This window comes from Eptatretus burgeri, chromosome 17, assembly GCF_056783735.1.
Source record: "Eptatretus burgeri isolate ZD-2024b chromosome 17, Ebu_testis_v1, whole genome shotgun sequence".
In the NCBI taxonomy this organism is placed as follows: domain Eukaryota; kingdom Metazoa; phylum Chordata; class Myxini; order Myxiniformes; family Myxinidae; genus Eptatretus; species Eptatretus burgeri.
The window spans coordinates 6,506,240-6,521,543 of record NC_140977.1 but is presented as its reverse complement, the minus strand read 5'-3'; the positions used below and the strand labels follow the sequence as shown (position 1 = coordinate 6,521,543).

General features: G+C 47.8%; 1 protein-coding gene across 1 annotated transcript in view; it reads right to left on the bottom strand.

Annotated features, from left to right (window-relative positions):
- The window catches only part of LOC147009178 (uncharacterized), a 68,223-nt gene extending 53,737 nt beyond the window's left edge, over window positions 1–14,486 (bottom strand). The window contains exons 1-4 of the mRNA XM_085862993.1: window positions 14,190–14,486; window positions 13,637–13,757; window positions 13,306–13,497; window positions 11,971–12,085 (exon numbers count right to left, since the gene is read on the bottom strand). Coding sequence (XP_085719119.1) covers window positions 11,971–12,085; window positions 13,306–13,497; window positions 13,637–13,757; window positions 14,190–14,486 — 725 coding nt within the window. The remainder of the gene's footprint in view (window positions 1–11,970; window positions 12,086–13,305; window positions 13,498–13,636; window positions 13,758–14,189) is intronic.
- Window positions 14,487–15,304: the final 818 nt, after the last annotated feature.

The following is a 15,304-nucleotide window of genomic DNA, read 5'->3' as shown; positions in this document are numbered from 1 at the left end:
GGTGGAGTGATGCTGTTTTTTGTTGCCCCATAAGTGTACCAACGATTACCCCGGCACTAGCTCTGCCCATGTGAGGATTCGGCAGTGGAAATGACCTCACTCGCTTTGAACTCAACCACGTGCTTGAGCTCCGATATTAACATGGCGCCAGGATATTCGGTTGCGCTCTCCGTCCATGAACACAGCGCTGGACACCCAATGAGGGCATAATTGAGTGGAGCATTAGGGTTATCCATATGATTTTGAGTGGAATTCAGCGCACCCTCGCACTCCGAGTTGGATGCCTGAGCGTTCCGAGTCTGAGTGCCGGTAATGGTACGCCACACTTCCCCATTCCCTGTTGGTCTCAAAGGGGGTGGTGGTGACAGTGGTTGAGGTGTTTGTAGCAGCATCATAGCAGTGAGTTACAGTATGGTGGTTGAGGCATCATAGTTGTGGCTGTTCATTGTGGTTGAGGCGGTGAATGTAGGTGAGCTTGGGGTGTGGTTCGATGGTGTGGGAGTATTATGAAGGTGTCTTGTTGGTTGCATGATGCTTGCATGATAGAGAGCTTGTGTGTGCAGCAAAGTAAAATAGATAAAGAATGGGAAGAAAACCGACCTAAAGGCCACGCAACGCATATGACCAAAAAACCCATTACATATAAAGGAAGTACTGTCTGGAACGAATACTAATGAAATCACTATCTTGGGAACCGCTATATGATGTGTTCCATTGCCTTGGGTAAGTGCCGGTTCCACAGAACAGCAACAGTACTTTTACATCATGAACTTTATTCTATTTACTTGCCCAACCAATGGTAGTTGTGTTGGCGTGATTTTTTTAAACCTGCTTTCTAACCAATCATTTTGCCTCACATGACTATCGGGCTCTTGGACCCTCCCCTCCCCCCCCCCTTCCTTGAAGGATGAGTGAAGAAGAAAGCTTTAACCAATGTGAGGACTCTTTCCTGCCTGGCAGCTCGCTATTTACACCGTAGAGGGGATGACTCATGGACTTGAGTTTCACTGGAATTAAACGAAAGTTTGCTGCCGTTAAATCAAAGTTTGCTGTAGTTAAACTAAAGTTTTCTGCAGTTAAACCAAACTTCACTAGAGTTAAACTAAAGTTTGTTGGAGTTAAACTAAAGTTCACTGGAGTTAAACTGTGTTTGTGGCGTATCTTCCAGCAGCACTTTTGCTCTCTGCACCCGCAGATTCGTACCACACTACACGTCGCGGCTCTATCTTCAGTGGGTTTTCACTCCTTTCAACCGCAGGACTGCTATCATTGAACCCCTTTTGGTGAGCAGCTTATATTCCCATGGGCACTGGCCATTTTATGACACCCAAGTCACCGAGTGGATCATATTATTTTGTGGACACGATGGCGAATTGGCCCACTGGTGATACACCTTTACTTGCTTCTTGTTGAACTTGTGACTGTTCATCCACACTCAAGCTTCACAGTTTATGGGACACCTCTTAGACTGGACGAAGTCATCAATCTTTGTTTGGGTCCATTTCAATGCATGTTAATGTTCCATTCAGTGCATTTTTACCGACCTTGGTCATCACTTTGAATCTACTTTGGTTTAAAAGTTGTTTTTCAAGGGATGATAAATGTTGTTGAAAGTTCTAAATTCATAATTTATTTGCCTTGGCATTCATAATTTTCAGAATTTTTTTCCGTTTTTTGTGTACAGGTAATTAAGAAGCAAACAAAAGCAGCTGGTTGTATAATAATCAGGGAAATCCTTATTGGAAGCTCGAGGAAACTCCAGATCCACTATGCGGAGTGAAGTGTCGAGCTGCCCTGCAGGCAAGGCTTGGGTCGAACGTTTCGAACACCGAGTGGTCTTCATCCAACACTGTGCAGGTATCGTGCGTCAGCTATTAAGTACCCTGCCGGTGGGATGGGTCTTCACGTGACTCCATGAAGAACATTCTGAGACCCAACGTCGTATTCAACATCGCCTGGGCCGAAGAAAATATGGACATGTATGGGAGTCCTCTATTGAAGGTCAGGTGCTGTCAGCTTTGTGACTGCAGGGTAAACTTACATGGTGCTGTAAGCTGAGTGACTTCAGGGTAAGCTTACATGGTGCTGTAAGCTTTGTGACTGCAGGGTAAGGTTACATGGTCCTGTAAGCTGAGTGACTGCAGGGTAAGGTTACATGGTGCTGTAAGCTGAGTGACTGCAGGGTAAGCTTACATGGTGCTGTAAGCCGAATGACTGCAGGGTAAGGTTATATGGTGCTGCAAGCTGAGTGACTTCAGGGTAAGTTTACATGGTGCTGTAAGCTTTGTGACTGCAGGGTAAGGTTACATGGTGCTTTAAGTTGAGTCACTGAAGGGTAAGCATACATGGTGCTGCAAGCTGAGTGACTGCAGGGTAAGGTTACATGGTGCTGCAAGCTGAGTGACTGCAGGGTAAGGTTGCATGGTGCTGTAAGCTGAGTGACTGCAGGGAAAGCTTACATGGTGTTGTAAGCCGAGTGACTGCAGGGTAAGCTTACATGGTTCTGTAAGCCTTGTGACTGCAGGGTAAGGTTACATGGTACTGTAAGCTGAGTGACTGCAGGGTAAGCTTACATGGTGCTGTAAGCCGAATGACTGCAGGGTAAGGTTATATGGTGCTGCAAGCTGAGTGACTTCAGGGTAAGTTTACATGGTGCTGTAAGCTTTGTGACTGCAGGGTAAGGTTACATGGTGCTTTAAGTTGAGTCACTGAAGGGTAAGCATACATGGTGCTGCAAGCTGAGTGACTGCAGGGTAAGGTTACATGGTGCTGCAAGCTGAGTGACTGCAGGGTAAGGTTGCATGGTGCTGTAAGCTGAGTGACTGCAGGGAAAGCTTACATGGGTGTTGTAAGCCGAGTGACTGCAGGGTAAGCTTACATGGTTCTGTAAGCCTTGTGACTGCAGGGTAAGGTTACATGGTACTGTAAGCTGAGTGACTGCAGGGTAAGCTTACACAGTGCTGTAAGCTGAGTGAGTGCAGGGTAAGCTTACATGGTACTGTAAGCTTTGTGACTCCAAAGTAAGGTTACTTGATGCTGTAATCTGAGTGACTGCAGGGCAAGCTTACATGATGCTGTGAGCTTTGTGGCTGCAGGGTAAGGTTACATGGTGCTGTAAGCTTTGTGACTGCAGGATAATGTTACATGGTGCTGTAAGCTGAGTGACTGCAGGGTAAGCTTACATGGTGCTGTAAGCTCAGTGACTTCAGGGTAAGCTTACATGGTGCTGTAAGCTGAGTGACTGCAGGGTAAGCTTACATGGTGCTGTAAGCTTTGTGACTGCAGGATAAGGTTACATGGTGCTGTAAGCTGAGTGACTGCAGGGTAAGCTTACATGGTGCTGTAAGCTCAGTGACTGCAGGGTAAGCTTACATGGTGTTGTAAGCTTTGTGGCTGCAGGGTAAGGTTACATGGTGCTGTAAGCTGAGTGACTGCAGGGTAAGCTTACATGGTGCTGCAAGCTGAGTGACTTCAGGGTAAGGTTACTTGGTGCTGAAATCTGAGTGACTGGAGGGCAAGCTTACATGGTGCTGTGAGCTTTGTGGCTGCAGGGTAAGGTTACATGGTGCTGTAAGCTGAGTGACTGCAGGGTAAGCTTACATGGTGCTGTAAGCTCAGTGACTTCAGGGTAAGCTTACATGGTGCTGTAAGCTGAGTGACTGCAGGGTAAGCTTACATGGTGCTGTAAGCTTTGTGACTGCAGGATAAGGTTACATGGTGCTGTAAGCTGAGTGACTGCAGGGTAAGCTTACATGGTGATGCAAGCCAAGTGACTGCAGGGTAAGCTTCCATGGTGTTGTTAGTTGAGTGACTTCAGGGGGAGCTTACATGGTGCTGTAAGTTTTGTGACTGCAGGGTAAGGTTACTTGGTGCTGTAATCTGAGTGACTGCAGGGCAAGCTTACATGGCAATGTGTGCTTTGTGACTGCAGGGAAAGCTTACACGGTGCTGTAAGCTGAGTGACTGCAGGGCAAGCTTACATGGTGCTGTAAGCTCAGTGACTGCAGGGTAAGCCTACATGGTGCTGTAAGCTGAGTGACTGCAGCGTAAGCTTACATGGTGCTGCAAGCTGAGTGACTTTAGGGTAAGTTTATATGGTGCTGTAAACTTTGTGACTTCAGGGTAAGCTTACATGGTGCTGCAAGCTGAGTGACTGCAGGGTAAGCATACATGGTGCTGCAAGCTGAGTGACTGCAGGGTAAGCTTACATGGTACTGTAAGCTTTGTGACTCCAAAGTAAGGTTACTTGATGCTGTAATCTGAGTGACTGCAGGGCAAGCTTACATGATGCTGTGAGCTTTGTGGCTGCAGGGTAAGGTTACATGGTGCTGCAAGCTGAGTGACTGCAGGGTAAGGTTGCATGGTGCTGTAAGCTGAGTGACTGCAGGGAAAGCTTACATGGTGCTGTAAGCTCAGTGACTTCAGGGTAAGCTTACATGGTGCTGTAAGCTGAGTGACTGCAGGGTAAGCTTACATGGTGCTGTAAGCTTTGTGACTGCAGGATAAGGTTACATGGTGCTGTAAGCTGAGTGACTGCAGGGTAAGCTTACATGGTGCTGTAAGCTCAGTGACTGCAGGGTAAGCTTACATGGTGTTGTAAGCTTTGTGGCTGCAGGGTAAGGTTACATGGTGCTGTAAGCTGAGTGACTGCAGGGTAAGCTTACATGGTGCTGCAAGCTGAGTGACTTCAGGGTAAGGTTACTTGGTGCTGAAATCTGAGTGACTGGAGGGCAAGCTTACATGGTGCTGTGAGCTTTGTGGCTGCAGGGTAAGGTTACATGGTGCTGTAAGCTGAGTGACTGCAGGGTAAGCTTACATGGTGATGGAAGCCAAGTGACTGCAGGGTAAGCTTCCATGGTGTTGTTAGTTGAGTGACTTCAGGGGGAGCTTACATGGTGCTGTAAGTTTTGTGACTGCAGGGTAAGGTTACTTGGTGCTGTAATCTGAGTGACTGCAGGGCAAGCTTACATGGCAATGTGTGCTTTGTGACTGCAGGGAAAGCTTACACGGTGCTGTAAGCTGAGTGACTGCAGGGCAAGCTTACATGGTGCTGTAAGCTCAGTGACTGCAGGGTAAGCCTACATGGTGCTGTAAGCTGAGTGACTGCAGGGTAAGCTTACATGGTGCTGCAAGCTGAGTGACTTTAGGGTAAGTTTATATGGTGCTGTAAACTTTGTGACTTCAGGGTAAGCTTACATGGTGCTGCAAGCTGAGTGACTGCAGGGTAAGCATACATGGTGCTGCAAGCTGAGTGACTGCAGGGTAAGCTTACATGGTACTGTAAGCTTTGTGACTCCAAAGTAAGGTTACTTGATGCTGTAATCTGAGTGACTGCAGGGCAAGCTTACATGATGCTGTGAGCTTTGTGGCTGCAGGGTAAGGTTACATGGTGCTGTAAGCTTTGTGACTGCAGGATAAGGTTACATGGTGCTGTAAGCTGAGTGACTGCAGGGTAAGCTTACATGGTGCTGTAAGCTCAGTGACTTCAGGGTAAGCTTACATGGTGCTGTAAGCTGAGTGACTGCAGGGTAAGCTTACATGGTGCTGTAAGCTTTGTGACTGCAGGATAAGGTTACATGGTGCTGTAAGCTGAGTGACTGCAGGGTAAGCTTACATGGTGCTGTAAGCTCAGTGACTGCAGGGTAAGCTTACATGGTGTTGTAAGCTTTGTGGCTGCAGGGTAAGGTTACATGGTGCTGTAAGCTGAGTGACTGCAGGGTAAGCTTACATGGTGCTGCAAGCTGAGTGACTTCAGGGTAAGGTTACTTGGTGCTGAAATCTGAGTGACTGGAGGGCAAGCTTACATGGTGCTGTGAGCTTTGTGGCTGCAGGGTAAGGTTACATGGTGCTGTAAGCTGAGTGACTGCAGGGTAAGCTTACATGGTGATGCAAGCCAAGTGACTGCAGGGTAAGCTTCCATGGTGTTGTTAGTTGAGTGACTTCAGGGGGAGCTTACATGGTGCTGTAAGTTTTGACTGCAGGGTAAGGTTACTTGGTGCTGTAATCTGAGTGACTGCAGGGCAAGCTTACATGGCAATGTGTGCTTTGTGACTGCAGGGAAAGCTTACACGGTGCTGTAAGCTGAGTGACTGCAGGGCAAGCTTACATGGTGCTGTAAGCTCAGTGACTGCAGGGCAAGCTTACATGGTGCTGTAAGCTCAGTGACTGCAGGGTAAGCCTACATGGTGCTGTAAGCTGAGTGACTGCAGGGTAAGCTTACATGGTGCTGCAAGCTGAGTGACTTTAGGGTAAGTTTATATGGTGCTGTAAACTTTGTGACTTCAGGGTAAGCTTACATGGTGCTGCAAGCTGAGTGACTGCAGGGTAAGCTTACATGGTGCTGTAAGGCTTTGTGACTGCAGGGTAAGGTTACATTGTGTTGTTAGCTGAGTGACTGCAGGGTAAGCTTACATGGTGCTGTAAGGTGAGTGACTGCAGGGTAGCTTACATGGTGCTGCAAGCTGAGTGACTTCAGGGTAAGTTTATATGGTGCTGTAAACTTTGTGACTTCAGGGTAAGCTTACATGGTGCTGTAAGCTTTGTGACTGCAGGGTAAGCTTACATGGTGCTGCAAGCTGAGTGACTTCAGGGTAAGCTTACATGGTGCTGTAAGCCGAATGACTGCAGGGTAAGCTTACATAGTGTTGTAAGTTGAGTGACTTCAGGTGGAGCTTACATGGTGCTGTAAGCTTTGTGACTGCAGGGTAAGGTTGCATGGTATAGTAAGCTGAGTGACTGCAGGGTAAGCTTACATGGTGCTGTAAGGTGAGTGACTGCAGGGTAGCTTACATGGTGCTGTAAGCGAAGTGACTGCAGGGTAAGCTTACATGGTGCTGTAAGCTTTGTGACTACAGGGTAAGGTTACATGGTGCTGTAAGCTGAGTGACTGCAGGGTAAGCTTACATGATGCAAGCTTAGTGACTTTAGAGTAAGCTTACATGGTGCTGTAAGCTTTGTGACTGCAGGGTAAGGATACATGGTGCTGTAAGCTGAGTGACTGCAGAGTAAGCTTACATGGTGCTGTAAGCCAAGTGACTGCAGGGTAAGCTTACATAGTGTTGTAAGTTGAGTGACTTCAGGTGGAGCTTACATGGTGCTGTAAGCTTTGTGACCGCAGGGTAGCTTACATGGTTCTGTAAGCTGAGTGACTACAGGGTAAGCTTAAATAGTGCTGTAAGCTGAGTGACTGCAGGGTAAGCTTACATGGTGCTGTAAGCTGAGTGACTGCAGGGTAAGCTTACATGGTGCTGTAAGAGAAGTGACTGCAGGGTAAGCTTACATGGTGCTGTAAGCTTTGTGACTACAGGGTAAGGTTACATGGTGCTGTAAGCTGAGTGACTGCAGGGTAAGCTTACATGATGCAAGCTGAGTGACTTTAGAGTAAGCTTACATGGTGCTGTAAGCTTTGTGACTGCAGGGTAAGGATACATGGTGCTGTAAGCTGAGTGACTGCAGAGTAAGCTTACATGGTGCTGTAAGCCAAGTGACTGCAGGGTAAGCTTACATAGTGTTTGTTGAGTGACTTCAGGTGGAGCTTACATGGTTCTGTAAGCTTTGTGACTGCATGGTAGCTTACATGGTTCTGTAAGCTGAGTGACTACAGGGTAAGCTTAAATAGTGCTGTAAGCTGAGTGACTGCAGGGTAAGCTTACATGGTGCTGTAAGCTGAGTGACTACAGGGTTAGCTTACATGGTGCTGTAAGCTGAGTGACTGCAGGGTAAGCTTACATGGTGCTGTAAGCTGAGTGACTGCAGGGTAAGCTTACATGGTGCTGTAAGCTGAGTGACTGCTGGGTAAGCTTACATGATGCAAGCTGAGTGACTTTAGAGTAAGCTTACATGGTGCTGTAAGCTTTGTGACTGCAGGGTAAGGATACATGGTGCTGTAAGCTGAGTGACTGCAGAGTAAGCTTACATGGTGCTGTAAGCCAAGTGACTGCAGGGTAAGCTTACATAGTGTTTGTTGAGTGACTTCAGGTGGAGCTTACATGGTTCTGTAAGCTTTGTGACTGCAGGGTAGCTTACATGGTTCTGTAAGCTGAGTGACTACAGGGTAAGCTTAAATAGTGCTGTAAGCTGAGTGACTGCAGGGTAAGCTTACATGGTGCTGTAAGCTGAGTGACTACAGGGTTAGCTTACATGGTGCTGTAAGCTGAGTGACTGCAGGGTAAGCTTACATGGTGCTGTAAGTGAAGTGACTGCAGGGTAAGCTTACATGGTGCTGTAAGCTTTGTGACTACAGGGTAAGCTTACATGGTGCTGTAAGCTGAGTGACTGCAGGGTAAGCTTACATGATGATGCAAGCTGAGTGACTTTAGAGTAAGCTTACATGGTGCTGTAAGCTTTGTGACTGCAGGGTAAGGATACATGGTGCTGTAAGCTGAGTGACTGCAGGGTAAGCTTACATGGTGCTGTAAGCCAAGTGACTGCAGGGTAAGCTTACATAGTGTTGTAAGTTGAGTGACTTCAGGTGGAGTTTACATGGTGCTGTAAGCTTTGTGACTGCAGGGTAATGTTTCATGGTGTAGTAAGCTGAGTGACTGCAGGGTAAGCTTACATGGTGCTGTAAGGTGAGTGACTGCAGGGTAGCTTACATGGTGCTGTAAGCTGAGTGACTGCAGGGTAAGCTTACATGGTGCTGTAAGCTTTGTGACTCCAGGGTAAGCTTACACAGTGCTGTAAGCTGAGTGACTGCAGGGAAAGCTTACAGGGTGTTGTAAGCTGACTTCAGGGTAAGCTTACATGGTGCTGTAAGCTTACATGGTGCTGTAAGCTGAGACTGCAGGGTAAGGTTACATGGTGCTGTAAGCTGAGTGACTGCAGGGTGAGCTTACATGGTGCCGTAAGCTAAGTGAGTTCAGGGTAAGCTTACATGGTGCAGTAAGCCGAGTGACTGCAGGGTAAGCTTACATGGTGCTGTAAGCTGAGTGACTGCAGGGTAAGCTTACATGGTGCTGTAAGCTTTGTGACTGCAGGGTAAGGTTTATGGTGCTGTAAGCTGAGTGACTGTAGGGTAAGGTTACATGGTGCTGTAAGCTGAGTGACTGCAGGGTAAGGTTACATGGTGCTGTAAGCTGAGTGACTGCAGGGTACGGTTACATGGTGCTGTAAGCTGAGTGACTGCAGGGTAAGGTTACATGGTGCTGTAAGCTGAGTGACTGCAGGGTAAGCTTACATGGTGCTGTAAGCTCAGTGACTGCAGGGTAATCTTTCGTGGTGCTGTAAGCTCAGTGACTGCAGGGCAAGTTTACATGGGTGCAGTACCGCCACGAGGCAACAATAAGCCGCCTGTCCTCTCTGAATATATTTGTTTATGTTGCATACATTTAAAAAGGATTCCCACTGTATCTCTCGAAAAGAGGAGGCCGGTGTGTGCCGGTTGCATGATAAATTCACGGACGACGGAATGTGGATGTCACACTCGATTTGATCGACCATCAGGACGGGATGAGCAAAACCCAAGATGTACATTGATAATGAGGTGTGGATAAAGCACGGGCACGACGGGCCATACGGCCTTCTCCAGCATCCGAAACTGCTGCTCCTTCCTCCACGATTCCCTCCTATGAGGCCGTTTAGAGCAGAAAACGATGACGAGATGCCCGAATGATGTAAAAGTGGATTACATGAGAGATGGTGTGTGAAATGTACATTGCGTGACAAATGTACATAGCATGACCTGAGTGAATATCGCATGATTCTAAGTGTACATAGAGTGACCTTAAGTGTACATAGCATGACCCTAAGTGTACATAGAGTGACCCTAAGTGTACATAGAGTGACCCTAAATGTACATAGCGTGACCTTAAGTGTACATAGCATGACCTAAGTGTACAAAGTATGACCCTAAGTGTACATAGCGTGACCCTAAGTGTACATAGAGTGACCCTAAGTGTACATAGAGTGACCCTAATTGTACATAGCGTGACCTGAGTGAATATCGCATGATTCCGAGTGTACATAGAGTGACCCAAATTGTACATAGCATGACCTTAAGTGTGCATAGCATGACCTGAGTGAATATCGCATGATTCCAAGTGTACATAGAGTGACCCTAAGTGTACATAGCGTGACCTTAAGTGTACATAGCGTGACCCTGAGTGTACATAGAGTGACCCTAAGTGTACATAGAGTGACCCTAAATGTACATAGCGTGACCTTAAGTGTACATAGTATGACCCTAAGTGTACATAGCATGACCCTAAGTGTACATAGCGTGACCCTAAGTGTACATAGAGTGACCCTAAGTGTACATAGCGTGACCTGAGTGAATATCGCATGATTCCAAGTGTACATAGCATGACCCTAAGTGTACATAGCATGATCCTAAGTGAACATAAGATGACCTAAGTGAATATAGCATGATCCTAAGTGTACAGAGAGTGACCCTAAGTGTACATAGCATGATCATAAGTGTACATAGCATGATCCTAAGTGAACATAAGATGACCTAAGTGAATATAGCATGATCCTAAGTGTACCGAGAGTGACCCTAAGTGTACATAGCATGATCCTAAGTGTACATAGTATGACCCTAAGTGTACATAGCATGATCCTAAGTGAACATAAGATGACCTAAGTGAATATAGCATGATCCTAAGTGTACCGAGAGTGACCCTAAGTGTACATAGCATGATCCTAAGTGTACATAGTATGACCCTAAGTGAATATAGCATGATCCTAAGTGTACCGAGAGTGACCCTAAGTGTACATAGCATGATCCTAAGTGTACATAGTATGACCCTAAGTGTACATAGCATGATCCTAAGTGAACATAAGATGACCTAAGTGAATATAGCATGATCCTAAGTGAACATAAGATGACCTAAGTGAATATAGCATGATCCTAAGTGTACACATGATGACGGACATGTAATTTGTCGAGAAATCGAAGATAAAATACAAACGATCGATTTATTTAAAGTTGATAAGACACGATCTTTACTTGAAATATAGATGGCTTTGCACAGATCGACGATGTCCATGATGGGGACCGGACCTTGTACGGACTCGAACTTTGAACCAAGATCGTGTGAATTAATTGACGAACCAAGGTCTCGCCAGAGTTCAGTGTAAGACTAATTCTACATGGACAACGTCACACTTACAGTATATACCGCGTGACGTCACACAAGGCTCATTTATTTATTTATTGACTTTTACACTGATCTCAGGCTCATGGAGGAGCTCGTGCATACATCACATGGAGGACGAAGACATGAGTGGACATCAGGAATCCTGTTACATTTTAACCCTTTCATATTTCCAAATCCAGTGGCCGACTGGGAATCTTCTGTCATGCAAAGTCCTTCATCGGCCCATCTGAGCCTCTGACCACTTACAAAGTTTTCGTCCACAGCCTGATGGAGTACTGCTCTCCTCTCTGGGCTGGTGCTCCTGCCTCCCACCTTTCTCGGCTTCACGCTGTGGAAACCAAGGCATTTCGGATCATTGGCATCTCCCACGATGAGGCTGAATCTTTGAGCTTCTCACTCTCTCACCACAGGCAGGTCGGTGGTCTTTCTGTCTTCTACCGTCTCCTCTCCGGTCTCGTCCTCCCTGCTCCCATATTTCCGCAGGGCGCTCAAGGTCCACCAACAACCCCCTTCTGGTAAAACTACCAAAATCACAAATCACTGCTCACCTTCACTCTTTCATTCCTCTTTTTTCCCGCCTTTGGACTAAACTCCCTCACTCTCTTCAATCCCATTCTTCCCTCCAGGACTTCAAAACAGCTGTTCACAACCACCTCTTATCATCCCCCATCCAAACCCTTGATCTTTTCTACCTCCGTTAATCCACCCTAAACCCACCAACTTCAAATTCCCTGCTTTCCTTCCTGAAAGTCCCTGTAATATTCCATCTTCTATGCCCCATGTTTCCCATCCCATCCCTCTCCCTTCCACAGATCTAATGTCTCTGTTCCCCACTGTTTTGTCCTTCCCTCTCCGACCCTCTTGTCTCATGCCCCCCGTGTGTGTGTGTGTGTGTGTGTGTGTGTGTGTGTGTGTGTGTGTGTGTGTGTGTGTGTGTGTGTGTGTGTGTGTGTGTGTGTGTGTGTGTGTGTGTGTGTGTGTGTGTGTGTGTGTGTTGTGTGTTGTGTGTTAGCTCTACACGAGCCTCGACAAGGTGTACCAAAAAAAAAACAAATAAATGAATACCAAAAAAACCTTCACCTGTACGAGTACCTTGCAAGTGTGTGGTCGTCGCCATCGAGTCGTGGACAAGCTCGAGAAGGTAACAAGCAGACACGATTGGATTCCCTTTTACGGTTTGTACGGGAATAGTCTCCTTGTATATCATACGGTCCGCACGAGGTCCACGTCCCTAGAATCCGCACACGGTGGTAGAGATTGAAACCACATGACAATGTGGTGAACCCAAATGGTGCGGATTCAAACAAGGAACAGATGGCTCGGCGATGAGAAGAGCAGTCGATCTCAAGAGTTAGACAAGTATATCCCGAGCACGGACACCCTGCCATATGTACACGTGGGATGTGTACAATGACGGATGACGGAACCGACGTGCCTTTGGACACTTGAGACCCTTCAGACCAAACGTGAACCTGACTTTGACCCTTCGGACGGAACGTGGGCCTGACTTCGACCCTTGGGACCATTCAGATCGAATGTGGACCCGACTTAGACCCTGGGGGCCCTTCGGACCCGACTTGGACCCTTCAGACTGAACGTAGACCCTTTGGACCCAATGTGGACACTTGAGACCCTTCAGACCGAACGTGAACCCGACGTGGACCAGACTTAGATCCTTCAGACCGAACGTGGACCCGATTTAGACCGTTGGGACCATTCAGATCGAATGTGGACCCGACGTGGACCCTTTAGACCGGATGTAGACCCTTCGGACTTGATCTGGACCCTTTAGACCGAATGTAGACCCTTCAGACTCGATATGGACCCTACAGACCGAATGTGGACCCTACAGACCGAACGTAGACCCTTCAGACCCTACGTGGACCCTTTGGAGCCGACGTTGCGTCTCTCCGCTTGCCTTGACCGACTCGTTCACGCTCTTCACGCCGTCACCGGGACCGGGTCTTTGCGATCCGAACCCGGGGCTTTCCCGCGACACCGTCTGGTACGACCATGTGAAAGGAATAAAAGGAGGAGACTGATGGGAATGCAGAGGAAATGGGAGAAGGAAGAAAACAAAGGAAACACAAAGAGGTTGAGGCCGACGTGCACGCAGGGAGGTCTTTATAAATGGAGGATTCGATGAACTATAGAAAAGGAAGAATTTTAAAACGCGGAGAGGGAGACGCCGTCCAACCCACCGGGGCATTCGTGTGTGTGTGTGTGTGTGTGTGTGTGTGTGTGTGTGTGTGTGTGTGTGTGTGTGTGTGTGTGTATGTGTGTGTGTGTGTGTGTGTGTGTGTGTGTGTGTGTGTATGTGTGTATGTGTGTGTGTGTGTGTGTGTGTGTGTGTGTGTGTGTGTGTGTGTGTTTGTGTGTGTATGTGTGTGTGTGTTGTTGACTTCATTTTGGGGGTTATAGGCTCGAGTTGGAGGAAGGAAGGATAAAATGCCTTCCTGATAATGACACCAAGACTGAAAAATGAGCTTCACTCAAAATGCTCCTTACTTTCCATCGCCATTATGAGAGTGTTGGGAGACCATGGGTGTGTGTGTGTGTGTGTGTGTGTGTGTGTGTGTGTGTGTGTGTGTGTGTGTGTGTGTGTGTGTGTGTGTGTGTGTGTGTGTGTGTGTGTGTGTGTGTGTGTGTGTGTGTGTGTGTGTGGCAGGGGGGATAGTGCTTGGGAAGGAGAAGGGGTAAGGGGTAAGGGGGGTGGGGGGTTCGGGGAGAAAGCGTCTGAGAATGTTAATAGTTTGTGAGTGTGAGGTTGGGGTGCGTTTTTACAGTGTCTGCTCGGAACACAGGCCTTGGAATGCGCGGTCACTGGGGCGCCATGATAATCTGCACCCGTCCATGTGGGTTCCACTTTAATGAATCTTTGGTGGCGTCGACGAGCGACCAGTCGTCTGTGTGTTTGTTCGACTCGACTGGTTCCGGATAAAGCGGGACCCAAAAAGCGGAAATACCAAATAAAGACCGGTCGACATGGATCCCAAGGATGGTCTCCTGTTCTCAGTTCCTCCACAAGACCTCTCGTTCGAATTGCACATCTTCACCTGGTTCCGTGGACCGTAGCGAGCACGAGTCCGGTATCGTTACGTGTGTGTGTGTGTGTGTGTGTGTGTGTGTGTGTGTGTGTGTGTGTGTGTGTGTGTGTGTGTGTGTGTGTGTGTGTGTGTGTGTGTGTGTGTGTGTGTGTGTGTGTGTGTGTGTGTGTGTGTGTGTGTGTGTGTGTGTGTGTGTGTGTGTGTGTGTGTGTGACACGTTACATCTTTTCCCTCCTAATTCACAACTTCTTTGGTTTTGTCTTTTGTCCGTCCGTGTTGTCCGTCGAATGCACAAAACCAACACTCCCCGTCCTTCTGTACGTCCAGGGGGCCGAGGAGCCATCTTGTGCTCTTGAAAGCTTCATGCCAATTCCCAATCCAAGTCGACAGCATGAGCTGAGACCTTCACCCTCTGATGGATGACTGAAGGACGTGGAAATACAATGGAGGTGAGAAGCTGTCCTTTAGGGTGCACAGAAGCGTCATACATCTATGACGTACACATGGAGGCTCGGAGGGGCTTGGCCAGTGCGCACACAAGGTAAGATGCTCCATATGTAAGTAACACACCTGGGATTAAGCAAGAGTGATGGAAGGTCTTCAATCGAAATGAAGTACTTGGAGTAACGTAGGGCCCCCACCCCCTCCATATATAACCCCCTTGGAGGAGGATGAGGAGGAGGAGGAGGAGGAAGGGGAGGGGGTTATGCCGTTATGCTAATGATCTTGAACGTCTCCACGGTGTATGGGGAAAGGGAACAATGTTGCTCCACCTTCCTTGACAGGGGCATCTTCCCCCCACCTTACCCTGCATCACCACCCTCCGGGATAAAGGAGCGTGCCAGGTGTATGTTGCTCGCGGAGTCCCAGATTAAGACCATCTCGGTGCAGCTCGAAACGCTGCACCAAGACCTCACCTGGCGATCGTCTCATGTCCTGCATTCGGTGGTGATTTCACTCTTGAGCTGCAGAGGGCATATCGTAGTTGTAACACCTAATTGACGGTATTTTTTTTTCGGCCATCTTCATTACAATGCTCCATGTACGTTCCTGAGCAACGATCGAAGCCTCCCCGCATCGAACCAGTTAAAATGGACTCCACTCGCGGAGGTTCCACCACCGCCATTGCTCGTATATTGAGTCCCAACGGCAATCCCGAGC